General features: G+C 45.4%; 1 protein-coding gene across 7 annotated transcripts in view; it reads left to right on the top strand.

The window, feature by feature from the left end:
* Positions 1–23,404, top strand: part of LOC111855233 (neuron navigator 1-like) — a 127,953-nt gene that overhangs the window by 3,058 nt on the left and 101,491 nt on the right. For 2 of the 7 annotated variants that reach the window (XM_072702319.1, XM_023834038.2), the window contains exons 1-4: positions 8,162–8,248; positions 12,795–12,857; positions 15,085–15,935; positions 18,687–18,784. In XM_072702319.1, coding sequence (XP_072558420.1) covers positions 15,112–15,935; positions 18,687–18,784 — 922 coding nt within the window. In that variant the 5' untranslated portion in view covers positions 8,162–8,248; positions 12,795–12,857; positions 15,085–15,111. Of the gene's footprint in view, positions 1–2,923; positions 2,961–8,161; positions 8,249–11,872; positions 12,012–12,794; positions 12,858–15,084; positions 15,936–18,686; positions 18,785–23,404 lie in introns of those variants that run through there. The other 5 variants (XM_023834037.2, XM_023834035.2, XM_023834036.2 and 2 more) reach the window with 4 other exon arrangements.

Here is a 23,404-nt window from a genome sequence, read left to right as displayed (position 1 = left end):
GGCGTCCTAGTCAAAGAGTGAAATCACAAACCAGTAAATCAAAGCTAGTAGGGCGCACATAGAGTCTCTGTCCAGTAGAGGGCAGCAGACAGCTGCATGGAGAAATATTATGAGTTGCAGTCCAGGTAATCAGAAACCAGACCACAGAGTCATATTGTAAATTATTACCCAGAATCCCCCCTGAAAACAAAGTAGGTACAGTAAGACAGAAGAAGTGAAAGCTGCAGTATGTGAAGACAGTTTGCCTTTTTGTGCCTGATGCCAAGGTGGTCACCTTCGCCCGCCTGCCTGGGCCAGCTGCCGGCGACGCGGGTGCCAGTTGTTTGCAGCTGCAGTGATGCAGCTGACTTCGACTTGCTTGTACTTCGCTCTGCTAAGCACTGGACGATACAGAAAGAGAGGTGAAGTAGCACTTAGTATCAGTCTGCTAAGCCAGCGAACAAGCAAATAAATATTAGGTACAAAATGCCTGCAAATCATTGCCTGTACAGCATCATTATGAGCTAAAATAATAACATGGATCGCAGCAGTTACTGTCACTGCAGAGAGATTAGCGGCGATGAGATTAGCGTGGGTGTTCGCCTGGAAGCCACATCTCACTGTGCTGACCTGCGTGCTCATGCTTTGCGTTGCCGTATCCTGCTTTGACTCAGGACCACATCATTTATTACTGCAGATTTTGATGCAAGGTGGGTCAACACAATGGCAGGTAGCCACAGAAAAAGGAAGCACATGACCAGACCTGAAATGGCTACTTATGGCCAAACAGCAACACTGAAGCTTTTACTCAAAAAGAAAAATGGCTGCAAGGGCGGAATGCCAACTGTCACGTAACTGGCGTGACACTGTCGCTTTCAGACTCTCATGCTGACCCAAGAAGTCTTGCAGCAAATCTATATTATTATGTTATAAACCTAAAATGTTCTTATGTTCTTAATTAGCTACGTCTAAAGCACTGGGGCAGCTTGTAAACTCTACAGACTATTTGCAAGGTCCTAAAACATGTAATATATATGTGAATATATGTGAATGCGTGTGCAGACGTGTGCAGACGTGTCTCAAATGGAACATTTCACTCCAGCCAGCTGACCGAAGTTGACAGCCTTGCAGAATGTGCTGGAGCTGCGCAGAACGAATGCTTATCTGTGATTGGTTTGGCCTGTGCTTATGATCGGAATGTCACTGCTTCAAATCTCAGTCAGCAGAGTGATGTCATCATTGGGCCCACAACGGCAGCTGGCCCCGGGATTGACTGACCTGGCTTGCTTGAAACAAAACGTACATCAATTTGGATAAAAGTGTCTGCTAAACAAATAATAACGTAAAAGGCTCCTTGTGTGTCTTTGCCTAGAAGTTCAGTGTGAAAGTAGCTGAAATCGGAGGGCACAGAGACAGATTATACACCGCTGTCTAAGAAAGCCACAGATTGTTCTGTTGTATAATGCTACGCTTACACAAGTAAACGCGCAGGAATGTGTTCACGGGGCCCGTGATTAGAACCTCTCCCCCACCGGTCCTGCATCCTCTGACCCGTTATTACCCTGACTGTAATTGCTGTCCCTCTCTGCCTCCCGTCCCCCGGAGAGCAGTGCGCTTGACTCAAATGAGAGAGGATGCCTTCACAAGTGCTGCTGCATGCCTTTAATTATCCCCTCTGTCGCTCGTTAAGGCCGATCTCCGGCATTTAAGCTCGCAGGGGTATCTAGCCGTCGAATTCTCCGGTCACGCTAATCTTTGCCCCTTTCAGTGGAGCTTGTACTTAGACACCTGCTGCTCCCCACCCACCCCCCCCCCCCCCCCCCATACCATTTAACCAGAATTAGAATCAGTGCGACACCATATTCTTTTCCCAAAATAGATGTTTAAAATATGACCCCCCCCGCCCCAATGGGATTCACTTTGGTCTCACATAAGCACATCCTGGGATGCTAAAGCTAGCCCTCGGGGCTAATTAGCCATGAAATGGGAATGTGAAAGTAATGGCAAACGTTCGCCAAATTAGCATTGGAACTGCATCCCCCCAACAAATAATGCCTTCAAGAAGTGATCAGCAAGGAAAATACTGCTTATCAATGCCGTGGAAAAGCGTTAGCTGGAGGGGGAGCCTTCCTTCACTGGGATCCCCCCTCAGACACCTGGAGGTGTCTGCGTAGGGCCCACAGGTCCACCACCCCCCCATTGACCACAAACAGTTACTACATGAAATATTAAGTAAATGCGTTCCTGATTTAGGAGATGCTGAAGCAAATGTGATCTGCTAACCAGCTAGTAAGCCACAATCTTCTGACTCCACCCCCTAGCTATTTATTTAGTTTTTGAAACATCTGGGGGGTCAAAATGACGTTTTTAGGGGGGGCCCAAAAACATCAAACCCAGCCTTGGGATAAGCCAAGGGCCGAGGGTGCAAGTCACTGATGGTGCATCACGCAGGGAGCAAGAGGAACATTCTGTTTGACCAATCGACATGGGGTCAGAGTGGGTGTGGGGGGGGGGGGCAGTGGTGTCCCCCGGCTCTGCCGCGGCTAGGATCAAGCCAGTCTTGCAGCCAGCTGGTCCATTTGTTAATGAAGACGGGCTGGGGGGGGGGGGGGCGGTGTTGGTCTGCGGCACTGGAGGAGTTTGCAGTTTGGGATCAGAAGCAGGAGGTACGGGGCACAGTGAAGCTCTTCTCCCCCCACAGGGAGACGACCACATTACAACAGTTTTCTGCCATCCGTTCATTATAATCTATTACAGCAGAGGTGATGTAATAAAGAGGTTTGGAGTGGGACTGAACTTGGATTATGCTTGTAATAGAGCAGAGGGCTGGGATCGGGTTGCACATCAGTCCACAATCTGGCTGAGTCAGCGTTATCGGCAACGGATGACTCAGGATGCAGGATTGGAGCGTAAGCTTAGAGAGCCTTTCACCTACGCCGGAGAGGAGGTCCAGGCTGCTGCGGTCCTTAATTGCACGTTAAGTGAGTACAGTATACTGTAAACAGTATTAATGGCTGTGAGCTGATATATTACTGTCCATACTGAGTATGATATTGAATGTTGTGATTGGTTCTGCATGTGAATAATTTGCTCTAATGAGTCAACCAATTGTAAGTCACTGTCAAAATTATGTAGTATGTTCGTAGAAAAGGTTAATAAACTTAATATCATATAGATACAGAGAATAGCAGGTGTATACAGACGATTTCATCTGTTATTGATTCTGTCATTATTATTATGAAATATGTTGTTAGAGGATTTTCTGCTTTCTCAGAGTTCAAGATAATAAATGATGAGGTATAACTTTTTAGTGCTAAATTCTTTTCCCTAAAACACAGCAGAAACAAAAGGTTTGATAAAGTCCACGTCATTGATTCAGTCGTAGGACCCAGGATTTCTGTGAAAGGGTCTAAACCCAGACCCAGCCTGATGCTTCCACTGGGGGGAACCGTGCTCAGCGGTTATGATGCCTTTCCTGGCTCCTCCGCTTCTCATCATATCTGCCAATAAACGAGCTGAGACATGGATCAGGGAGGAAAAAACATCCTGTTATTACCCCAGAGGACTTTGAACAATGAAATTCTGAGTTACAGGGCGCTTTCAGTTAATATCTGCATGCACTTTCAGCATTTCAGGTAGGCAATACATCAAGCGGCTGGTGAAAATGAATGTACATGCCTCAAATTAGCATTTCAAAGTTATATTCTCATCTGATAACGTGTTTTTATAATCCTAACAACTTAATGAAAAGGGGCGATTTGTATTTTTGGTGCTGAATGAGCTTTTGTTCTTTAGGGTCAAGTCTTGGGTTCCCGACCCTATGATAACATTTTTTATTGGATGAAGCTTCAGGTACAGATGCAGTGGATGTCGCTGAGGATGTTTTTCTGGCACTCTGAGCTGAGCACGTGCTAAGCTGTGTCAGTGGTCAAGCTTTTACTGCGTATGTATGCTGATCACAGCTATGCGTTTTACGGAATTTTGGATCAAAGGTATAACATTTGAGTCCTTCCTGGGATTTGAACTAACAACCTTTGGGCTGTGACTTGATACCCTTAACCACAGAGCCCCCTGCTTTTGGAGTATTTCATCATCCTGGCCAGCTAAGTACCAGCTTCACATCCTTAGCAAGGGAAGCTGGGAGTAACTTTGGGATCAGCATTTAAAAATCATTTTTCAGCTCCTTCCGGAGCTGGGCAGTAGGTGGCAGCACAGGGCAAATATGAAACTGTAGAATGAGGCAGGATCGAGGTGCTGCAGTATGCTGTGTCCTTCAGGGACAGACGGACGTGCTAGCTTCTGAGAAGCATGGTCTGCTTCTATCTCTGCACTCCTCAGAAGCAAGTGCTAAACTGCTAGCTATGTCACCGTGTTGTAAATTGATGACGAGCAAAGTACAGTCCCCTTTGCGCAGAGAAGCAGTTGTTGTATGAGGTTAATGTCTCGGGAGTGAGACATTCGCTAAGCCTGAAGCATGACATCTGCCTGCCGGGAAGGTTTCCTCGTGGTCGGAACTCCCTGCCAAGTAAATGCAGCCCAGTGACATGGCAGATTACGGGGTGGGCTAAATCCAGCTAGCGTTACCGAGTCACACAGGTACCTGTGCGGATGCTGAATCGGGGCAGGGGGTGGAGCCTAACACCTCTCTCCCGAAGCAGCAGCTGCCGTTTGCTAATGTTCCGCTGAGCTCTGCATTTCAAACATGCTGCATTTCAAAGAGCGGCACAAACACCGAGGTGCTTAATGAAATGCACTCATCGTCTCGGCTAATTGCACGTCATTATGCTCTTCAAAATAGCTCCATCTCGCAAGCAGGAGCCTGGTCTCCTGAAGAAACCACATTTCCTGGTTTCTCTTTGTCCTCTTCAGTTGCTGAGATAAGCTGAAGAAGACACCGGTGTCCTATATCTCAAGGTGAAAATTTGCATAGCAGCTAACCTCAGGATTGGCTGGTTGCATCACTGGGCCTTTCGGACCAATAGCATTTCTCGCAGTCACGACTTCCCTAGAGGGTCTTTGCACAATCAACATAGACAGAAAGAAGGAGGTCAGTAACTTAGAAACCGCTGGATCTGCAAATTAAAATCATTTGCCTTGAATAAAATCCTAGGGTTACCATATTCGGAGAGACAAAAAAAAGGACATATTTGGGGATCAGAATATTAATGAGGGTCCACGTTCACCAACCAATCAGGTAGCACTTCTCTGATGAATATTAATGAGCTTTCCCTAACCACCCAATAAAATGAAAATTCGTTTTTGGGGAAACCCAAACGTATGGTAAGCTACAGTTAACTCTTGTTTTACAATACCACACAGAACTGACACATTATAAGTTTTTTTTCAACAAAAGTTACATAACACTGAGCTGAAGTTTGTTAAACTTCAAACAGTGGGATTCACTGTTAACACTGCACTGTTATGCTTTACTTGATACTCCACTGTAACTTGCAACATTGGGTCATACAGGTTGCAGCGCTAAATCCAGACAAACCTCTGATTTTCGAAAAACCGCCCAGATGCCTGGACTGGGGCCCAAAAAGAGGATGTGTCCCGGCAAACCTGGACTTACGGTAACCCTATAAAACCTTGACTGGGGCACAAGTGGCTAAATTTATTGGTCTTTGTTGGGTTTTGGATCAATGTTTGATTCAATGGCTGATTGAATGTTTTGCTTTCTACTGCAATTGTACAGAAATGACACTTTTCAGATGTTTCAGATGGCATCTATAAAGACCAAATTCATACTTTATTGATTAGGTTTAGTTGTTTTAATACAATGTTATACTCCTGATAAGAATCGTCAATGTTAAAGAAGATTGGATTTTAGACAGTAGTTTCGGAGGAAATATCATTGATAAGAAGCAATTATCTTTTTTGTCAGCACACTTCTAATTAAAATATGCTGCCACCAGCCCTAATGGATTTTAGGTTTCAGGTCATAAATTGCTAAAGTGCTCATATTTCTCCCTGCCAGGATACCACCTGAGACTTCTTTTTATAGAAGCAGTCACCATTCATCAAGGTGGTCCAGCACTATCAATGTCCTGTGTAGAGTAGCCAGTGCAGCACTATGAATGTTCTGTGTAGAGTAGCCAGTGCAGCACTATGAATGTTCTGTGTAGAGTAGCCAGTGCAGCACTATGAATGTTCTGTGTAGAGTAACCGGTGCAGCACTATGAATGTTCTGTGTAGAGTAGCCAGTGCAGCACTATGAATGTTCTGTGTAGAGTAGCCAGTGCAGCACTATGAATGTTCTGTGTAGAGTAACCGGTGCAGCACTATGAATGTTCTGTGTAGAGTAGCTGGTCCAGCAATATGAATGTTCTGTGTAGAGTAACCGGTGCAGCACTATGAATGCCCTGTATAGAGTAACCGGTGCAGCACTATGAATGTTCTGTGTAGAGTAACCGGTGCAGCACTATGAATGCCCTGTATAGAGTAACCGGTGCAGCACTATGAATGTTCTGTGTAGAGTAGCCAATGCAGCACTATGAATGTTCTGTGTAGAGTAGCCAGTGCAGCACTATGAATGTTCTGTGTAGAGTAGCCAGTGCAGCACTATGAATGCCCTGTATAGAGTAACCGGTGCAGCACTATGAATGTTCTGTGTAGAGTAACCGGTGCAGCACTATGAATGCCCTGTGTAGAGTAGCCAGTGCAGCACTATGAATGTTCTGTGTAGAGTAGCCAGTGCAGCACTATGAATGTTCTGTGTAGAGTAGCCAGTGCAGCACTATGAATGTTCTGTGTAGAGTAGCCAGTGCAGCACTATGAATGCCCTGTATAGAGTAACCGGTGCAGCACTATGAATGTTCTGTGTAGAGTAACCGGTGCAGCACTATGAATGTTCTGTGTAGAGTAACCGGTGCAGCACTATGAATGCCCTGTATAGAGTAACCGGTGCAGCACTATGAATGTTCTGTGTAGAGTAGCCAGTGCAGCACTATGAATGTTCTGTGTAGAGTAGCCAGTGCAGCACTATGAATGTTCTGTGTAGAGTAGCCAGTGCAGCACCATGAATGTCTTGTGTAGAGTAGCCAGTGCAGCACTATGAATGTTCTGTGTAGAGTAGCCAGTGCAGCACCATGAATGTCTTGTGTAGAGTAGCCAGTGCAGCACTATGAATGTTCTGTGTAGAGTAGCCAGTGCAGCACCATGAATGTTCTGTGTAGAGTAGCCAGTGCTGCACTATGAATGTTCTGTGTAGAGTAGCCAGTGCTGCACTATGAATGTTCTGTGTAGAGTAGCCAGTGCAGCACTGTGAATGTTCTGTGTAGAGTAGCCAGTGCAGCACTATGAATGTTCTGTGTAGAGTAATCGGTGCAGCACTATGAATGTTCTGTGTAGAGTAGCTGGTCCAGCAATATGAATGTTCTGTGTAGAGTAACCGGTGCAGCACTATGAATGCCCTGTATAGAGTAACCGGTGCAGCACTATGAATGTTCTGTGTAGAGTAACCGGTGCAGCACTATGAATGCCCTGTATAGAGTATCCGGTACAGCACCATGAATGTTCTGTGTAGAGTAGCCAGTGCAGCACTATGAATGTTCTGTGTAGAGTAGCCAGTGCAGCACTATGAATGTTCTGTGTAGAGTAGCCAGTGCAGCACTATGAATGTTCTGTGTAGAGTAGCCAGTGCAGCACTATGAATGTTCTGTGTAGAGTAGCCAGTGCAGCACTATGAATGTGCTGGGTGGAGATGATGAGGAGATGTGAAGCTTTGACAGAGGATGGCTTTGTTCTGCACCATCATTGAGTAAGAGTTTAAATGAGTAGATACAGAGAAGCATTGGTCAGTTTCCCTGGATGAAGTATGGCACATAAAATGTGACAGCATGTAATCACATGCATGAAGTATTATTATGTATGATAGCAGCAGATCCAGCCAGGGAAACAGGATAATCCAGTTCTTTTTCACCAGACATGCAGAGGCTCTGATAAACCCAGTTGTGAAATGTGTTTTCTTTGGCTGCCAAGCCCTCCATCCAGCTCCACAATATATTGTTTACTTAATTCTTGTGTGATACACTGATATTGTAGTGTCACATGATCTGTCATGGAAATTTATGGGAGGCGTTGGTGTCTGTGAGAAGCATGCTGTGAAATACCCTGAGCTGAGAACCTCCCGGAAGCCTGCTGGCTGGGCGTGTAGAAACTCAGTATAATACTGACCTGCTGTCATCATCACTGGGTATGGAGCCTTAGGTTCACGTAAACAGACACACTGATGTTCATTTCACAGGCTTTACAAGGTCCATGGTGACAGGTGAGTCCACTGATTGGAGTAGAGGGAGATCTGAAGCTGATATCGCTCTTGGGAAGCATATTTTTTTTGGGTGATGTGTGGCTCAGCAGGTTAGGATGCTGTGCTTGTGGTTGTAAGGTTGTTGGTTCAAATCCCAGTGTTGATTTTACTGACTAGCATAAAACCCTAACTCCCAATCCACCTAGGGACTGTCTGACTCTGCTTAATGAGAATGTATGTAACCTGCTAAATTAATGCAATGTTTAGCTATGTCAAATTAATTTTGGCAGTCCATGGTGTAGCCCACTTTTAGTTTATTAAAGTATATATTTTAAGTGTATTTATTTAGTAATAATAGTTATTTGTATTTTTATACCTGAAATTGTTACAAACAGCACAGTAGTGATATGACTACATGTAGATTGCACTAATAAAAATTTGCAAAACATACTTAGAGATAGTTTTTCCTCTTAGTCACTCAAAATGAACAAATATTGTTTTGAATGCCAAAATTAAAGAAAAAATACATTTTACATATAAGCTGGACTTTCCTCAATACATGTCAGTTTAAGCCAGGTATACTTAAGTCAGACTTTGTTTAGTATATATCTCTGTTAAGTACATAAGAAGTTTACTGAGAGTATACTTACTAATTTTTTAGTTTAGAAAAATTATACTTATCGTACACTTAAATATAAGTAACATGCATAATCTGGAGTTAATTGTTCTGACAATACTGTAATTTAACTAATTAATATGTAGATAGATATATGCTTAAAGGATAGCACTGTAGCCTCAGCGCTAGCCAGAAACAACGGCTAAGATCAGTGTGATTTCTCAGGTTAGCCTTAGTGCTAAGCAGCTAAGAGTGATGTGCTTTCTCAGGCTAGTCTCAGCACTAGCCAGAGACAGCAGGTAAGACCAGTGTGCTTATCATGCTAGCTACAGTACTAACCATAGACAGCAGCTAAGATCAGTGTGATTTCTCAGGTTAGCCTTAGTGCTAAGCAGCTAAGAGTGATATGTTTTGTCAGGCTATCCACAGCGCTAGCCAGAGACAGCAGCTAATAGCAGGGTGATTTCTCAGGCTAACCTTGGCAGTAGCCAAAGGAGAGCTAAGTGCTTATCTCAGCTCCTGGAACGCAGAAAACGTCCATCTCTAATCCCTGCATCTGTTCACGGTGCTTGTTCCCTTTCAGAATAAGAGACTGATTAAGCAACAGCTCACAGCCGAAAGATTTAACAGGGATAAAGACTTTCTTTCCACTGCGATTAGCGTGAGCTGAAACACGCAGCAAATTCCTCGCCAACCGGATTTTTTTTTGCGTGATTATGTCTTCCAACGATATTTTGTAGTAGTTGGAGGAAAGAGTCTCGACAGTTGTTTCCTTTTGTGTTGCTGGTTACAGTTTCTGGATGTTGAAAGGTGGCTAGATTCAAAGGGAAAAGGGGAAGGGTTCGACCCCGGGCTGCTTATTGTATATATTATGATAGCAGGGAGGCTTGTCCAGTCCTCCTAATGTGGTGAAGAATGGAAATGGAGGACATACACTATATGGCCAAAAGTATGTGGACACCCTTATTAATTGGAGGAACTGCTTAATTAAGCCAAAGCCATTGCTGACACGTGTATAACTAAGCACACAGTTAACTTATATGCTATAAGGTGGTTTTACAGAAGAGGTCAGTGACCTTCCACTTGGCCCCGTCATAGGACACCAAACTTCCAACAAATCACTTTGCCACATTTCTGCCCCGCTAGAGCTACCCTGGTCAAGTGCAAGTAAAGTGATTGTGAAGGTCAAAATGTCAGTGAGTGAGTTCAGCTGTGAAGTGGGCGGCCACACGAGCTCACAGAATGGGACCTGATCACCCAACATCCAACCTGAATGGCAGCAAATCCCACTAGCTATGTTCAATTATCTAATGGAAAGTCTTCCTAGAAGAGTAGAGGTCACTACAGCAACACAGCGTGGACCAGCTTCATATTAATACCCTTAATTTCAGAATGAAACATTGGACAACCTGGTGTCCACATACCTTTAGCCATATAGCGTACAAAGGTATTAGCTGTAGGAAGAAGGACCAGATCAGAGGTCCATGTATATCTCATCATCAAAAACGTATAAATGTGCCATTCAGTGAATATGGACGGCAGCCCTAGTGTCACTATGCTGATGGTCATCTATGGCTCCATGAACTGATCTTGTACCTGGTCTGTAAGTCTTTGGAAACAGTGCTGTTTATGACACTCACTGCGCATGTTCTGGGGACATTTCAACATTGTATTGCGTACATCTAAACTGTGACAAACATTTCGTTATATTCTGTTGTGTTCCCTAATTGTACCGTCACACCTATCGGCCCATGGCTTTTAGTGGCTCAGCACTGATTCACAGGTAGATGTGTGTAATCCCTGCCATGGACTACGTGCACAAAAACATCAAGAAGTCCTGAAATTGAAAGGTAACATTTAGAAAATAATTCATATATAGACCCTGAAAAAGTTGCTTAGACAAACAATGTATTTCCACCCAACTGCATTGAAATCTCAAGGGCAGGCAAATTACTTGATGGCCCCATGCTGAAAACCCCCTGCTCTAGTGAAAAAAATGTGAGCAATCCATGGTACTGTATGGTTTAGTAACTTAGAAATCTGCACATACTTTGAAAATAAATGGTCGTGTCAGGATGTGCATGTGGGTGGGATTGGAAACCATCTAGGAAGACCACGCCAGGTGCCAGTGGGTGCCATGTTTTGACCCAGTCAGGGGTGTATGGGATCCATGCCTCCTCCTGCTTGGATTCCACCATGCCATCCTTCCCTGGTTACCTTAGCGACTTCTCTCATGACTGCATGGGGCTGGGACTTGCTGGGTAGTGGTGGGATGAGGTGGCAGAGTGGTCTACCCCAACCAGGCTCCAGATGCCTGCACTCTATGAGACCACCAGGTCTGTGGAGTAGAACGGGAAGGGAACCAACTGTGAGGCGTGTGTGGAGCAGATGGTGAGCTTCTAGGGCAACAATGCAGATGAGGATGCTGGTCCATGCTTCCATTCCATCCGTCCTTAAGGTGCAGAACAGGGGTATATACAAGGGCGGGGCCACTGGTGCACTGACCCTAGTGGAAACCTGATTGACCCCTGGAGTGCCCCTTCTGCTGTCATTCACCAATTCAAAACACATTATTGGCTAATGATAAAGTTGACCCCTCTGTATGAATTTTGCTCCCTCTTATGTGGCCCAAAAAGTCCCTAAATTGCCCATGATGGAGAACCTCCTTTGGTTTTACTTAAATGGCTCTCGTTTAGTGTTCTGGTTCTGGGGCACTTGAGGGCACACCTGTACAGTACATGATGGCTGATTGCGTTGGTCTCAGGGGGTCAGGGCAAAGTGACAGGCGATGGCAGCGAGCCAGTCAGACACAGGAAGGGCCACCCCCTGCCAGCGATAGGGTTTATTTTCTTTGAAAGACCTTGTGATCCTCACATCAGGCCCGACTCACTGGCTGGTGACTTGTCCACACTGACTGTCTCTTTGTGTGCCCAGCCCATCTCTCTCTCTCTCTCTCTCTCTCTCTCTCTCGCTCGTCCTCTCAACAGCAACACAAGGCTCTTAGGAAATATATCACATGATTTATCCAACTGCCGTTGCTAGCAGCTGGCACTGGGCAGGCAGACATGTGTGCTGGCCGCTGGTCCGACTGTTCGTCTGCTGCTTCCTCGCGCTCAGGGAGAGGAAAGACCGGCTTTTCGCGTAGGCAGGGATCGCCTGGGGGCTCTGGTGAGAACTTCTCGCGTCATCTAATCATAGGTGTCCACCTGAGGAATGGAGCTCATCCAACACAGCGATACTCACCCAACTCTCTGATGCCTCAGGGTGCTGCTGGTTTCTTACAGGGATCCTTCATGGTCACCGCTTTCCTCCTCTTTCGCTGCCTCACTCCCTATTTCTCTTAAGTTCTGCATTTATTTTCCAGCAAACGGCTTGTTCGTTTCATGACATTCATATAGGTACAGGGAGGGCTCCAGGCATTCAGAACTATCTGGAAAAATGTGTCTATTGTCCAGAGCCTATGGGGCACTGCGGCTACATTCTTGCTGATGGATTACTATACAGCCAATGGGCAAGACTGTGTTTGTTAGCCCGGTATTCAGTAGAGCGGGTTTATTAAGACTGAGCTTTATTGTTGGCCCATGAGAGCAATTTTTTGTGCATTCATGGGGCTGGTCAGGGGCTGTTGTTGATTAAGCCACGAGGACATGGGATTTTAAAGGGACACTGCTTCATATCCTCCATATTGGCAGCAGCTTGCTTCCTGATGCCTGAAATGCATGATGGGAAAATTGCCCATGTCTAGACAACTGTGTGCTGGTGAAAACAGAACTTGATTAATTTAATAGAAATAGGCAGCCTGTGATTTATTGTGTCTGTGTGCAATACTTTATTGAGCTTTTTCTTAGCTTGGGTCAGTGAAGTTCCCAGACATATAAAATCTGTTGAGCTATGTGTATAATAATTTTCCCTCTGCAGAATTAAACTCAGAAATTCTCCTCTTTCCTATAGGTGACATTTTGGCCGTGTCCTTGAAGAATCTTCCAGATCCTCCTCTTCTCTGGCTTTTAAATGGTAAGCACCAGTTCTCAAGTCCTTGCTCAAGGGCCCAATGGTAAAATCATTCTGCTCGCAGGTTTAAATCCCAGGGTCAGCAGAGTGATGTCACCATTGGGCCCTTGAGCGAGGCCCTTAGCTCCCATCTGCTCCAGGGACTTGGCTGAGTCTGCATTCACAGATGCGCATCGCTTTGGATAAAACTGTCTGCTAAATAAATAAATGTAATTGTAGATCATTATAGAAGCCAATGTGTTTCCATTGTGCTCCTGGTCCCGTGGAGTGTGAATGGACTTTGGATACACTTCTTTGTGTTGTTATGTAAATGAAAAATGTCTACTTCAGGCTTGTGCCGGTGATGTTCGGGGAGACATTATACGGACCTCCCTTATCCCTAACATCACTTATCATATCAGGATCCAGAGCTTTTGTTTCTTCTTTATAACTCTCTTGGACAGCAGATATGCAGACCTTCAATCCCACAACGCATCACTTACAGCTCAGGTCTTCACCGGCATCCTGCCGAAGATGCTTTGGCCGGCTCTACCTGCCACCTGTCTCTAGGACCCTTGTGAGATTGGCCTCCTTTGCTGAGAGGGCCAGTGGCGGCTGTACGTAGCACAGCTGATGGATATCTGTGGAGATTAAAGGTGCCTGGGTGGACGAAAGGGACCAGGGGAGCTGATGGGCAGCTCTGGCAGCACATGAAAGGCTTTGGGTCCTGTGGAGCTGAAGTCACGCTGTGCCGATCCCCGGCTCCAGCTTTAATGTCACAGCGACCAGAGAAGCAAAGACATAAATGGAAGCAATGCTGAATATCAGCATGTACATTTATCACAGCTCAGTGTCCTGAGTGCATCTAGCTTTGCTAGTTAACCATGTGTGGCTGAAGAATTGCAACATTTTAACCCCATTGTTTTTAGGAGCAGTGGTGCTACCCCCACGCAAACCACGCTTTGGAACCCTCAAGGTGGCCGCAAACCACTCCCCTGCTGGCCACAAGCCGTCACTACACTAACAATTACATAAACATGTTCCTTATTTAGGAGACGCCGAAACAATATGTTCTGCTAACCAGCTAGCTTGCTTCCATCTTCTAACTCTACTAGCTAGCTATTTGTTTAGTCTTTGAATTAGTTGGGGGTGGGGGTAATATTTTGACTGTGGGCACAGAAAGAGCGAACCCCCCCCCCTTCCCCCCCGAAAGCTGACGAACTGCTTGGTCATACTCTGGAATGAGTAGCTCTGAAAGGGTGCACCACCGGGTCCTGAAGGGCTGTCTGATCGATGACCTTCAAAGATCTGAGGAACTTCTCATCTCACACAGCATGACTGATGGTCTGGTCTGGCCATGCCGGTCCTCCGTCCCTCACACGGAACGTCTGAGGCACAGCCACCAACAACACGACTTTCTAATGAAATAGTCTGATTTCCAAACCTAATGTCTGTGATCAGTTTAGCTTCCAAAGTGATTGAGCTCTATATTTAGCTCTGGAAAACACTTCTGCTGGCCGAGCTGCCCACTCAGAACCTCGCATCTACGATGCTATGTTTACTGCCACATTATCACTTCTACCAAACCATTACTACATTACCGTATATTGATGTGCTGCTGGGTTTTTTTTGGGTGCACATTACAAACATTAAGATCTCAATCCACATGATACAAGCCGTTTATGCCCCCCTTATGAAATACCGTGAGCTCGTTTTCACGAGCTGACGCGAAACAGCTTGGGAAATCAGACTGTGCATTTGGGATTTTTTTGTCTCTTGGACGATGTGAACAGGAAGCAGACAGATCTTTCGCTTTTCCTGGCCTGCGTTTTGGTTTAATATAATTTACTCATCTGTTATTTATGTCCTAGGGCTAAACAGTCATGTGATCCATATGGGCCATGTGGTATGTGGCTCAGGGTGCTGTGGTTGTGATCAGAAGGTCGCTAGTTCAAATCCCAAGTTGACAGGATGACTTCACTAAACAACGTCCACCTTCTCAAAACAAATGTACATGGCTTTGAATAAAAGTGCTTGCTACATTAAACATAATATTCTCCCTTTTCAAAGGAGGTAATATTCCATAAAACGTTGTGTGTACAGTTGATGCTTTCTGAGCTGTGCTGCAAGACAAGGTGGTGAGCAGATCAATGATATCATCTCGGTGGACAGTGTGATCTGGTGTGGGTTGTTTTCTTAAGCAGTTTGTCATAATATGACCAGGAAGTGACATCACAGTCCCTCTTTCCAGAAGCTCTGTGACTGAGTCTCCTTGACCATGAGCGGAGGAGTCCACGTGAAGTCAGCTCCCAGGAACCAGGCGGGCTCCGGCATCCCCACACCGCGGAGTATGCTGCCCACCCCCAAGCCGGACCCCCAACACCTGGTTGGGGGTCTCCCACACCCCTCCAGGCAGATCCCTCTCCCAGCCAAGAACTCCCTGACTTCCTCCTCGTCTATATCCCCTGCTTCCCGTGACCTGCTCAGAGACACGACGCTGAGGAGCCGGGTCCTCCTGCAGAGGAGCAGCATTCCCCTGGCCCACGCCGCCTCCAAGGCTACCTGCGCCGCTCTGCGGTGCGACGGCACCCGCTCGGCCTACAGCAGCCCCAGCATCTCCCGGAAGGTGGCGCCGCGCTCCAAAGACACCATGGACGCGCCGCAGGGGGCGTGCTCCCTGGAGGCCCTCCGAGAGCCGAGACGCAACGGGAACAGGAACGGGCCCGCCGGCGCCCCCAGAGCCCAGCAGAGGAGGCTGGACAACACGGAGCACCCGGGGAGCAAAGTGCCAGCCGCGGAGGAGAAAGGAGGCCCATCAGGCCAGGACAGAGAGCAGACCCTCTGCCCGTACAAACCCAACAATGCCAACCTTGTGTGTGGGCTCCCTGCGTACGGACTCGGTGCTCCTCCAAGGTCCAAACTGAGCCTGCAGCGAGGCAAGGCCAGCAGCCTGTCTGACGAGGAGATGGAGACCCCCGAAACTCTGTCCCCCGCCACGCCCGCGCCCGCGCCCATGCCTGCCAAAGACCAGCGTGACAAGCCACCCGAGGGGAAGTCGGTGCCAGGTGTCAACATGGCCGCCATAGCGCCCTTCAGGTACAGGTGAGTGTCTCTGCTCTTCAGTCCCATGGCTCCCTGAACACGCCGCCGAAAGCTATAAAGCCTGGTCATCATGTCCCAGCTAACAATTTTTTGTTCTAGAAATGTTTAGCAAACATTACAATTAATGGAAACGTTATGTCTGAATCTTCCTGAAACATTTAAAGTGTTCAGTTATCTTGATGTTCCTGGAACAGGAACGTTTACTGAATGTTATGATTAAGGTATAGAAATGTTGTGTGCCAGTTCCTGAAACATTCAAAGTGTCCAGCATTGTTCCCAGAATATTTTCTTCATGGCTTTACAAGAAAAAATTTAAATTGACCTTCTACCCATTACCTATACCTGCTAAATACAAAAAAATCAAAACAAAAAAATTATATCAAGTTTTAGATAAACCAATTCTTGTGATGACTCTTGTCTATATGCTGTGAAACAGAAATTAAATAAGGCCATGAAAATATTCATTAATATGGACATGGCTAATGTATTTCACAATCCCTACAGCTATTGTGTCTGTAGTATATAGTCCCAGGGTAAGTTTTAGCAGTATCACTTAAGGGTGTTCTTCATACGGCTAAGACGCCAACATACTGTAAGCCCTTCATGACAGCTGACATAACGTACAAAATCACTTTTAAAGGTTCATTCCAACTTTTGACGACTCGTGTGTCAAGTTGACATATTACCTATGTCATAGGTCTATGCAGACATAAATACTTACACATGACCACAATGAACAGCAGCACCTCCACCACCTCAAGAGGCTGCTGCTTTGTATCTAGTCTCTTGTTCTTTGTGTACAAATTTTGCGTAAATGTTCCTAGAACAAAATATTGTTAGCTGGAGTTGCTTGTGTGTAAGGTTGTGTTTAGAGTTCGGTTTTATGAATGTTTGTACTTGTATGTTTTAAGAACGTGTTTCGAGTTTGATTTTAGAAGTGTTTGTAATTTTATGTTTTAGGAACATGTTTCAAGTTTGGTTTTATAAATGTTTGTAATGTTATTCTATGGACGTTTTTCAAGGTTGGCTTTATGAACGTTCCCATGACATTCTTTTTGGGTTATTGTTGTAGATCAACGTTTTAGGAATGTCGAAGGAACGTCAGTTATATTATGTTGCAGCAGAACCTTCTGGGACCGTAACAGGAACGTTCTGGGAATGTTCCCTGTTAGCTGGGGTCACCATCAGGTCCATGAGCGAGGCCCTTAACCCCAGGTGCTGCAGGAATGCTGGGTGCTGCTTGATCTCCATTCTGATCCCAAAACCTTTTTTTAATTTTCTATCTATATCTGTCATGGATTTGCAAAATGGTCCAATTTCCTCACTGGGATGAAAAAAGTACCTCTATTCTATTCTATTCTATTCTATTCTATTCTATCACCATCTAGCATACATATAAAGTTATCGAACACCAAGGCACTAATAATGAAAATGTATTGCTCAGCTGGACAATGTATATCGCTGTCTTTGCTGCTGTTTAAATCCCCTCTCATTCTCTCCCTTGGTGTTACTTACTTGCCTAAATGGCTGTATAATACGCTGTGTGTGTAACATGCACCGAGATCCTGAACCTCCTGCTCCCCCATCATCCCCCGTCTCTCTGCCTCATCTGTATTCACCTCTTTATGTGTCCTTCAGTCCCCTGCTAGACTCATAGCTGCCCTTTCATATATTCAGCGCCTGCCATGCCCACCCCTGTCTGATTTCCGGTCGTTTCCACGCACCTTCCAAGCATCTTAGTAAACATCCAGGCTCTTGTCGGCCATTTCCACTAACAGAGACTGTAACCCCTAACAGCTTGCAAAACATAAAGAGAAATAAAGACTGGAATCACACAAAGCCTATGCTGATGTTAAAGTCAATGCAGTGAACACGGTGCATTACTCTCTAAATGTTACATATGATGGATTTAAACTTATTCCAAGTGTTCACTTATGGTGAAGGTGATTAACAGTTAAAGCTCGTAAGTGGTCAGAGAAGAAAACACACAAACATCTCTGTAGAGCTGCCTTGTACGAAAATAGGTAACTTCCAAGCTATTAATGAAAGCTACGTATTCAGTCCAGTTGCTCATTTATAATCAGGGTAAATAAAAAAGCAGTCAGTACGGAACCCTGGGGAACACTGAGGCATTAAGGAAGCCTGTCACCATCCATATTCACGCCCTTAATTCTAGCTGAGATGACATTTATAAGTAAATTACAGGCAGCAGCTATTATGTGACGATCAACGGGGCATTATTCACAGTATCAAAGGACTGAATTAATGACTGCCAAAGTTATCCAAACTAAAAACAGTACTCGCCATTTCTTGTGTGGCTTGTAACCTCATAAGCCCTTCCTTCCTCTCCGGTTCCTTCTTAATCAACCCTAATTTGTTCCTGTTTCCCTTCTTGTTGAGATGCGTCCTAGAATGCAGCAATGCTTGGGGTCATTGTATGGCTCAGTGGGTTGGGCCTGTGTGTTTGTGAGCAGAAGGTTGCTAGTTCAAATCCCATGCTCAGCAGCATAGCCACATCTCCACTGAGCCCTTGATTAATCCCCTGAGAAAACACCCCAGGGGTGCTGGATAGATGGCTAACCCTGTGCTCAGACCCCAAGTTTCACTCCCCCCCTTATGTGTCTTATAATGAGAGCATGAAGGGAAATGCGAAAACACATTTCAATGTACTTGCACAAATGGAAAATAAAGCCGCATTTCAAAACATCGCGTTAGACTGCTACTAAGGATGCCAGTGGTTGTCTCCTCTAGATTGCAGGTGCAGCAGGACAATGATACCTCATCTCTGGAGGACCTGAGTGACTGCTCCTCTGACTCCATGGAGGTCTGCTGTGAGGACCTCTCCACGGGTAAGATGGCTGCTCGAGTCTGCAGCTGCTCTTCCACACTGTCCTCCTGGGTGTTAAGCACAAAGCTCGGGTGTGGAGCGGCCAGGAAATACCCAGAAAGCATTGCACTTGGAAGATGGAGCTTGGGGGCTCCCTAAGATGACGGTACTTAAAATACAATTTTGTATAAGATTTTTCTCAGATATATAATAGAGGAAAGGAGAAAAGGCAAATGGAAGTTTTAGATCATAGCTTCTCACTTTTTTCTTAAATTAGGTATAGTTACAGTTTACCATGTTCATTGAACGCAGAATGGCTTAGAAGACAGTTTCTCAACCCAGTCTTCAGGGACCCCCAGGCGGTTCACATTTTTGCTCCCTCCCAGCCCCACGGGAGCAAAAACTTTGACCATCTTGGGGTCTCTCTGACCAACGTGACTCTTGGACTGTGTGTGGCTCTTGGACTGTCGGAGGATGACCGGCTTGCTCAGAGAAGGTCTGCAGTAATCATGACTGTCTTAATCTGTCCTAGGTGGGCATTAGTTTAAGACTTGTGTCAGCCTGCAATCTGATATGTGATCACACACCCTCCTGGTTTTCCAGCGACTTCCAGTGAAAGCACGCAGGGAATCTAACAAACCCAAACGTAGTGATTTCCCACGGCAGATATTCAGGTTCGACCGGAGCCCTTAATCTGTGGGGGATTATAGTGCATGCAGGTGTTTCAGGCACAGTTTCCACATCACCCCCATACTGAACTTTCAGTCATCCAGACAAATACATTCCTCCCAATCCGGATATGCAGGGTGAAATCCGTTAATAGTCTTATGTAAATAGTCAGGCCAAGGCGGAGAGGCAGCCCTGTTTCTCGCAGTTTCTGTCTGAATCATTTCCCCTTCAGACTGAGAGCCAGAAAGAGCGTGAGCTTTTTGCTCCACACTGCCATCACAGGCCACTCGTTTTTCTCGTATCGCGATCTTCCACTTACATCTACAAAACTTAGAAGGGCACCATCCATCTTCCAAGGCTCCAGGCTGACTGTGACTCTGCTTTGGTGAAGCGATTATGAAAGATGGATGGATGGATAGGTGGATAGGTGGATGTCGTTTGAATGATGCAAAGCTAATGACGATTTGGCACTGAAGTTTGTCTGAAGGAATCAGCTCACGGCCATTCTACTAAAAGCCATCAGGGGGAATTAGCAGGCAGAATAGACCCCAGATCATCCCATCCACGGTGGAGCATACGGAGCTGAACACAGGTGTAGTAATCACTGTAATTACTAGCCATGGGCAAAGGAGGGAGCAACAGGCTATTAGCTGAGGAGGAAGAGGATGTCGAGACGGATCCGCCCTGCAGGAACAGCAAAGGAGACAGACATGCGTTAAAACCAGATATACAGCCGATAGCTGCCCTGCTCTCTTCACAGTGATCCAGTATTTCTGGGACCTCAGCTCATAAGGGAACGATCTTATCAAAAGCAAACTTATCGAGCCATGTCGGACGGAAGGAGATAGCAACGACTGAAATCCGCTCAACGTTAACTTCTTCCAAATGCCTGTGCATTCTTCCTCTGAAATAACTCATCCATCTTCTGACTTGGTCAGGGTCATGGGTGCTGTATAGCCAATCCCAGTCAGGGTCGTGGGTGATGTATAGCCAATCCCAGTCAGGGTCGTGTGTGCTGTATAGTCAGTCCCAGTCAGGGTCGTGGGTGCTGTATAGTCAGTCCCAGTCAGGGTCGTGGGTGCTGTATAGTCAGTCCCGGTCAGGGTCGTGGGTGCTGTGTAGCCAATCCCGGTCAGGGTCGTGGGTGCTGTGTAGCCAATCCCGGTCAGGGTCGTGGGAGCTATATAGCCAATCCCGGTCAGGGTCGTGGGTGCTGTATAGCCAATCCCGGTCAGGGTCGTGGGTGCTGTATAGCCAATCCCGGTCAGGGTCATAGGTGCTGTATAGCCAATCCCAGGCAGCACTGGGCAGGAAGCTAGAAGGATACCGATTAACATATGTGACCTATTTACCAGGTCTTCCTTTGTTACAAGACACACTTAAAACACATTATTTTTAAATATTTAAACATAGATGACACTGAAGGTCCCTCTCTGACTGTCGATTTCACATTTACATTTATTTATTTAGCAGGTACTTCTGTCCAAAGTGACGCAGACGCGAACAGGCAGACAGAAACCCGGATCACAGACCGCACTCACACTCCACAAAAGCTCGGGAAAAAGGCAGCGCGTCACACATGAACACTGAGACATGCTGACAGGTTTTCAAGTGCCTTTCCTGCCCAATATCCTGGGGAAATCACACAGCTCCTGTTTATGAAAAAAATAGTGATTAAATCACTCCCCCGTTCATGCAATCCTGAGCACACCCCCAAAACTGCCACCCCCAAGTCAATCTTATCTCAAATGTCATCTTTATGTTCCACACAAATGCATGTTTTGCGCATGTGAACCAGTGAAACATTTTAAAATCCTAGATTCTTGTACTTGCGTTGCGATTTATATTTTAAAAGACCAAATGGTGTATACCTAAAGTACCAATTTTCCTAGTTGTGTCCGTTTGAAATTGCACCATTATACTGTACAACAATAATTCCAAAGCAGTGTGCACATATGTGTATGCAGTGGAGTGTGTGTCCCCCACCCGCCAAAAGCCAGTCCGGGCTGCCGGTCAGCATGCTGGCACGGGGCAGACGGCTGCTCCACTTCATCGGCGGGTCAGGTTTCGCCAGCTGTGGGGGTGGTCCGGCGCAGTCAGCAGCCACACGTCCACGGGGCACGTCAGTCATCCACAGCTTTGGGGACGGGCTGCACTGCTCAGGGTTCACTAACCAACACAATCTGTGATACTCTTTGTGTTCATACTGCTAATAATATTTAGACAGTATTTTACAGTATTCTTACTGCTACGTTATCACAGTATCATTACTGGTAATATACACACATTTATATGTATACACACACATACACACACACACGTTGGCATACCTATCTAAATGGGGACCTTCCATTCATTTCTATGGGAAAACCCTCATCCCAATCACGATACCTGTAACCCCTACCCAGCCCTAACCTTAACCATAAGTAACCAAACAAAATTCAAGACTTTTGGCATTTTTACTTTTTTGATTGTATTCACAGATTTTTTTTTTTATAAAATTGAGGTTATCCAAATGGGGACCTAAAAAATGTCCCCAAAAGGGGCAGGTTTTACCACACGTTGGGGACATTTTGATCCCCAAATGTGATCTATGCAAACTGACACACAGACACACACACACACACACACACACATATGCGCACATTATCTTACATGTTTCTTAATGCTGATCTTTTTTGTCTGTCTATGGCTATTGCCAGTTTGATTTTGACTTCCCTTCTGTCTAATCATTTAACAAATTTCCCCACAAAGCTTCCCTGAGATATTCTATGTATACAACAACAAAATAATGGTACTTAAACATTTAAGAGCTTCTATATACACTATGTCTTTAGTTAATTCAGCTGTGATATATGTAATCAAAGGGGACTGAGAGTGTGAGATTAGAACATACTATTCTAAGCTGGTACAGTATTACAGTAAAGCAGACAGAAAGGCAAACAAGGTAATTAATTATTAACTTCCAATTAATCATTAAAAGAAAAACAGGGAAGCAACAGTGAGAACTTCCTTCTATTTTCATATTGTCTATTTCGAACAGCGACTACGTGATTGAGGTAGATTCTGTTTAATCACAATGCAGGTGATTTGTTTTGATTGATCCATCTGTTATCCACCCTCTATTCACAACACACATAAATCACAGACTCTGGGCGAAATGAAGACACCTGTCTGCTTAAATGCAGAATCTCTTTGGACTGCGGATGCAGCCAGAGTAGCGGGGAAAAAACAGAAGATGCGAACCCCAAACACACATTCGAACCTGCGACCCTGGAGGTGGGATGTAACAGTATTTCCCACTGAGCCTCCCTGTACTGGATAAGGCAGGGCCTACTCCTTACATTCAGTTTCTCCAATTTGTTGATACAGAAACAATAACACTGCCACTACATTCATATTGTAGAGGTTGCTACATGTGCTGTTCTGGAATGACTGGGTCAGGACTGGTTGGTGTTTGGACTCCCATGAGCCTTAGGGGCTGTTTGGTTTAGTTATGAATGTTCACGATTATCTTTCTTGAAGTTTCTTACAGTTATTAATGTGTTCCTTTTGTAAGTTATAATGGTGAATGTATATAGTTGTATTATAATGTTATATTAATTTGAGGTGAGTATGTCAAGACGTACCACCGTGGGCAGTGTGACATGGACCTCGATGAGGTGGCTCGCTCATAGTATGTAAAGTAGGTTAGTTTATTGGATGTCATAACACTCTGGGCTGAGCTAAAAGCAGTCATAGAGTTTATAATACTGATCCTGAACTCCCACGGTCTTCAAAAAACGATGTTTTGGTGATATTGAAATGGCATCAGTGTTGACTCATTTTTTCCCATCCACACTCATTACTACAATAGAGACATACAGCCATGGGAAAAATTAAGAGACCGCTCTATATTATTAAGTAAATCCGCATTTTTTAAATCCTGTTTTAATTGTGGTTCTGCTGGCAGAGGCTACGCTGAGCAGCAGGT

This window comes from Paramormyrops kingsleyae, chromosome 18, assembly GCF_048594095.1.
Source record: "Paramormyrops kingsleyae isolate MSU_618 chromosome 18, PKINGS_0.4, whole genome shotgun sequence".
Taxonomy (NCBI): Eukaryota; Metazoa; Chordata; class Actinopteri; order Osteoglossiformes; family Mormyridae; genus Paramormyrops; species Paramormyrops kingsleyae.
This window is presented reverse-complemented; position numbering and strand designations above follow the sequence as displayed.